The sequence below is a fragment of the Aphanomyces invadans genome, assembly GCF_000520115.1.
Source record: "Aphanomyces invadans strain NJM9701 unplaced genomic scaffold supercont1.1, whole genome shotgun sequence".
Taxonomy (NCBI): Eukaryota; Oomycota; class Saprolegniomycetes; order Saprolegniales; family Verrucalvaceae; genus Aphanomyces; species Aphanomyces invadans.
Window position 1 is genome coordinate 866,284 of NW_008580146.1, and position 6,265 is coordinate 872,548.

At 46.6% G+C, this 6,265-nt stretch overlaps 1 protein-coding gene across 1 annotated transcript; it reads right to left on the bottom strand.

The window, feature by feature from the left end:
• Window positions 1-2,784: 2,784 nt before the first annotated feature.
• H310_00238 (hypothetical protein) lies at window positions 2,785-3,455 on the bottom strand (the record flags this gene model as incomplete). The annotated part of the gene is made up of 2 exons (XM_008862942.1): window positions 2,785-2,921; window positions 2,987-3,455. The coding sequence occupies 2 exons, from the start codon at window positions 3,453-3,455 to the stop codon at window positions 2,785-2,787; spliced, it is 606 nt and encodes a 201-aa protein (XP_008861164.1).
• Between the last annotated feature and the right edge of the window lie 2,810 nt (window positions 3,456-6,265).

Here is a 6,265-nt window from a genome sequence, read left to right on the forward strand (position 1 = left end):
GTCGAAGTAAATTGTTGTTCAAAACAACGCACCAGATATTTCTGTTGTTGTGAGTGACCGGATAAATGCCCCAGGTACAATGAGGAAGGTAGATTGCACGTCTTAACTTAACTAATGATTGTGCGCAGTTATCTTCTTAGTGCGATAAGATGAAAAAAATTTCTCTCTGGTGCGATGTTCAAGATATTAATGGAATTAGGTTAATATGGTAATAATTGAGAGGGGTCACAGCGAATGACAGCGGTCACCAAAATCGCTCAGCCAAAAGGCAATCTTATTTTGACATCTTTGCACTTCAGCTGATCATTTCAGGATAATACCACAACACATTACGATAATAGCAAACAGTATCAATAAGAATGTGTTAAGTTTTTGTTTGACGACAACAACATCAAATTGTATCATATCATGTGCTTGGACGTAGATATAATTGTCATCGATTGGTCAAAAATATTCTTAAATTCCTGAGGATGATTTTGAACGTCCATTATATTAATATTCCAGAAGTATGGTCGAGTACCACGGGGGAAGGATTTCCGTCGTTCCCTGTATTGCACTAAACTCGTGATACAGTGAGCGACGGAAAAATGCCCCCAGTGGTACTACTGTAGTGAAATATCTTGAAATTTGTATCGGCAATAAAATTACCAACAACGAGATATGTCAGATTTATATTCAAGCTGTGCTTGAATTGAAGAGCCATACCCACGTTGATCAGTAGAATATAGATCATTTCATGCTCAGCCACGACTACTACATTACTTTTGAAAACAAATATGTCGAAAATGATATATATATTGAAGTGACACACCTACAAAATAGGATTCAGTGGCAGAACATTTTCAAAGAGTAATGATTTCACATGGCGTGTCCTCCCAGGCTTTAATAGTGGACTTAACCATAGCCATGCATTTTCGTCTGCAGACAAAACCGGATTTTTGTGAGCCTGGTGTAGCCTTGGTTCGACGTTGATATGAACGACTCAGTTTTGCGGGACTTTTGAACCAGCCAATGATACTAGAGGAGCCAGTCAATTTAGATTCTATAGCTCGGAATGTGAACATTTTATTGCCATCAGTTCATCGTATACGTTTTTGACATGGATGAGTATGTGAGGAAGACAAAACATGTTGAACGTAGTTGAACAAGAGTTTTTTACTTCGCTCTAGGCAAGCGCATTAGGCTCCCAAAACGGACGTTATGAGGTTCCAGCGCACTCTGGCTATATGGCATACCGTGCATCGACGTCATGGGTTGAACCCTGTACCACTCGGGCTTCGCGCATGAGCTCTACCAAGTGACGCAATTTTCGTAGTGTTTGTCAAGATGTTGTAACTGAATTGCACCCACGTAGACCCGTTGCAGAACATATCATCGTTATGTTGAATGATATTGAATTTACAACGAAGACGAAATGAGTAGGTTAAACATTCATTTGACTGAACGTCCACTATCAAACTATGTATAATACCACATACTAGTTCGTAGAAGCATTTGTTACTCATTGGCTAAGACTCCCACAATTTCTTCTTGCAGATTGAAAGATTCGACAATATTAATATGATGAATTTGTGGTGAGTACCTCTGGGGGCATTTTTCCATCGCTCACTGTATGTTTTCAATCGACAACGCCATCGACCAATCCGTTTCTTTGAAAAATCGTCATCTAATGAAAAGTATTTTCATGTCAGTCATCCAACCTCCTGTCAGAAATTTGTTGGATAGCTTTATGTCGGATGCCTTGAACGCGTGTCTACAGTGAACGACGGAATGGTACGCCACCCGAAGTTTTGACATGGACAGCTTTACATTTGTCGAATGAGAATTAGTAACTAGAATAAGGCAATGTAATTGGCTAATGATATATACTACCTCCCGTTGGCGAGAGCGTTTTAGAATTAAGATTGCCACGCATTGAGGAATTTATGACCTGTACTCGGCAGTGCAAGACCCAAAGAGGTTTTATTTACACGTTGACATTTAAGCTGTACGAGCTGCAACTCCTGGAGACTTCGACCCAGCTGCGTGTTTTGAAGGAACTTGGCATACCGAGGTGCACCATACGCTCTTGGGCCGAACAACGTGACAACATCCACAACTACAAAAAGCGCTTGAAACTCAACACTAGCGGCCACTGCTAAACGTTCCCCGACCCAGTGGGCTTCAAAGGAGGGTATGAGAACAGGCGTTAATAACGACTCAGCAGTTTACCTCCTCCGCCAGACGTATTTTCACCGTCGACGTCGTCGATCTGTCGCTTGCCTTGTGACTTCATCGCTTCCTCTCTAACCTGCCCTCCAGCATCCTCAGCACGTAGAGCAGCACAATCTTCAGTACTTGCACGTCGCTCGTCTACATTGGCTGCTTCTTTCATGTGCCTTGCAATTCGTCAAGCAGAATGGTCATCTTATTGACGTCTTCTGCAACGCTGGATACTCTCACAGATGCCGTAGCCGCCTTGGCTGGTCACGCTTCAAAAGCGTTCAGCGTGCCTGAGCGTTCATGCCGTCAAAGTTAGGACGGATAAAGTCGTCGAAAAAAGAAAACGACTCAAGGTTCTAGGCAACGTAGTCCCACACATCCATGATCGAACCACGGCGAGCAAGAAAGGATTACTGCGCGCTCACTTGCGTCAACAAAATGGCATCTTCCTTCACAGTGAACTGGCGACGCTTAACAGTGTTGCCATTGCAAACCCGGAGAAGGATTTTCATTACACTTAAGTATAGAACTTCTCAATTTGCTATGCATAGGGAGGAAGGGAGCGGTGGTCGGCAGTTGAGCCTAGTCCAAGTTGGCACGAAGTGGGCGGCGGATGCCACCATAGTGGGGACGGGTAGGGATGAGGCGACTGATGCGTTGGAGGTGGTGAGGGCGTTGGTTGTCTTCGCGTTGAAACGTTTCCAAGATATCAACTTCTTCTTCACCGTCGAAAATGTGGACGAGGTCGTTGAGGCGTTGGAGGGGTATGCGTGGCTGATGTCACTTTCGGAAGTGATCACGAGGTAAACGCCGCCATCCGCTGCCGCCGAGATCATGTCGTACACAACGTCATTTGCCGAGCGCTTGGCGATGTTGGTGGTGACGGATTCGTTGCGGAAGGGAAGCGCGTGGTCGAGGACGAGGTGACGGATGAAGAGGTGATACTTGGAAAGAGGGATCGACGAGGTAAGGGCTATGTCTTCCTTGTCTTTGAAGGCACACATGTCGCCTTGGGTGAAGGTGAACGGGAGGTCGAGGATGGCGCATGCTTTCTTCAGGGCCTGTACAAAGCAGGTATTGTCGGTGTTGGCACCGATCACCAGCCAGGTGGGGTCGTTGCAACACCATTTCCGGATGTCACCAGCACCCTTGCCTTGGCGTTCAGCGGCAGGAAGCGCAAGATAACGGTCCAAGAGGGCTTTGGCTGCATCCAGAGAGGAGCATTCCAGGGAGCCTGTAAAGACCCATTCCATATCGTCGAACTTCTTGGAGGGCAGTAGCCATTAGACCATGTATCATGTTTCGTCGTGTTAGTCAGGGTTGGCTTGCTTGTCCAGGAGTCCGTCGATATGGTGGAGTCTCGGTTCCGCTTCGATGTCGGCATGTGTAGCCGTGGTACGCGAGGGACATGTGTCGGAGGAGTGAGTTGGACAGGACTTAGTGGCTTGCGGGGACGCTGTTCGCGGGGAGGAGGGGTGGGGTAGAAGCGGTGGTCGGATGCGAAGAATTGGGTGAGATGACGAGTGCGGTGCGCAGGAACACTGGTGGTCACCTCAAGGACTTCGGGCTCCGAGTCGGAAGCTGTAGCCGAAGAGTCGGAGTCTTCGCCAGACTGCGAGGGTGAGCCATTGCAAACCCGGAACTGAGAGGAATTGAATCCTCTCCTACCTCGATGGGATAGGAAAATGCATTAGATTTCTCGAGTTTCCGTACAGTGGTACAGTTTCTCACGGTGAAGTTGAAATCAAAAGGGGGAAACGGAAAAAGAGCTGAGAGGACTTTTAAGAATCACGAGGTATTTTAGCGCATATTATGGGGAACAGTCTACAGTTTTTCTGATCAATCTTGCGCGACTGTGGCGTTCATTGTTCTTCACAAATCAACAGAAATTTCTCTGGTTCTGAGTGAACGAATAATCGCCCAAGGTGCAAGAAACTGACTGCATGTAATTGGTTGGAATGCAAAATGTATATGTTTTACCTAAAGATTGATTGCAACAAACTTCTTGGTGCGATAAAAAAACAAGATATCGCTCTGGTGCGATTATCGAGGCGTTGCGAGAGTTAGAGTGATACGGTAATTTGGTCAAAGTGGGGTCACAGCGAATGACAGCGGTGCCAAACCGCTCAGCCAAAAGGCAATCTTTCATTGATGACTTCTGCATTCGGTAGATCATGATACCATAATACCATGAAAACATTAAGTTACGACTCCTAGTATACTAAGTCTGAGTAATAATGTGTTTTGATGTTGTTTGGCGACAGCCGGATAAAGTTATTCAAATCATGTGCTTGAAAGTGGATAATATTGTCATCCATTGGCCAGTGTGGTTTAAATTTTGATGAGGATGATATTTGACGTCCACCATTTATTCCAGAGGTATGGTCGAGTACCACACAGGAAGGAATTCCGTCGTACCTAATGTTGTCAATTTCGCCCAAATCTGGACTGGCGACGCGATTGGCCAAAACCGCTTGAAAACGTCTTAGCTGGGATTATCTTGTCCCCAATATAGTATACAATGCGCAGAATGTCACTTTGACACACAATTGCAAGAAAGGATGATCCTCCGGCACGTTCAGCACACTCATGCACCGAAGAAAACTGTCATGCACGCACTTTATGTGTACTGCTTCCTTGGCGCCAAGCGCTCTGTCGTCGCACGGCTGTTCAACAAGTCTGTGTCCACGATCTAAAGCTGGAATGAGCGGTATGAAAACACATCCGACTTCGAACGAATGAAGTCAAGTCAAGTCCGTGCCTTCAGCGACGAGCAGAAACAGTGGGTTGTCAAAAAATACTTCCAACAAAACCCACGTGCCTCTCTTGACGAGGCAATGCGCGCTTTCGAAACCCATTTTAAGAAGTACATCTCCATCTCCTTCAAACACTCGTGGTGGCAAACTGCAGCCATTGTGATCGCGGCCGTAAACGGCCTCTTTGACAAAAAAATCTGCCCGCATGCGATACAGTCCAGGATGACTGTGGAAAGGGGTGCTATGTGTAGTAGACCGTTGAGTATCGGAGACAAGATCGACCTGTGGTGGTGACTGGGACGAGTGGGTGTGATATTTGTGTGGTGGTGAGGTGCGCTGCATCGTCACTCGGAGACTGACTACTGACAGTGCAGTCAATGGGAAAGTGCTCTGATTTTTTTGGCTATAATTATTTGACGGAAAAGATTTTGATTGGCTTAAGCGATTCTTTACGGGATTCACTTGCGCGATTCGTTTCGTCGAGGAGCTCCAGTTTCGAATGTACTAGTATTACACAATACCACTGGGGACATTTTTCCGTCGCAAGTACTGGGCACAGGTTTCTGCTCCTGGTACCCCTGGGACATTTTCCCGTCGCACGTATCACTGGGAACATTTTTCTGTTCCTAGCACCACTGGGGACATTTTTCCGTCGCAAATTCAACTGGGCACATTATCCAGTCGCTCACAGACTTGTAGAAGGTGTGTCGGGGCAAAACCAAGTTCGAATCAGCAACCTGAGAGCCTACTAACAGCATCGAAAGCTCGTCAGCATGACGCATGTCAAAGTCAATTATACGGTGCTTTGAACACAGCTCATTCATTTAGGCAGTGCACCGTCAGCGACGGAAGAAATGTCCCCAGTGGTACTTCATACATTTTCTAAACATCAACATTAGACAGATTTCGGAGATACATCCTGTGCCGGTGCCGTATCTGCATCCTGTACATATTTATAAATTTGACGGCAACTCTGAAAATGCATGTGGGATGCCGCCAAAAAGTCCGATTTGGCGGCAAGTTTCTCCTTTGCCGTGTCCGGATTCTCTTTTTGTTCTGCCACGCTCACTTCCTTCACGGCACGAGGATGGCCGAGGCTGCCGAGGACTCCACCCACCGAAACACTCGACAAGAAGTTGTGGTCTGAGGACGACGCAGATCAACAACGATCGGCCGTTCATGCAACGGCAAGCCACAAAGGCATGGGAGGCCATGGCGTTGACACTGCGTGGGGTCGATGAGTTTACCCGGCAAGGAATCGACGGGAAGAAGGCCCAAAACCGCTTCCTTCTGTTGATGCGCCAACA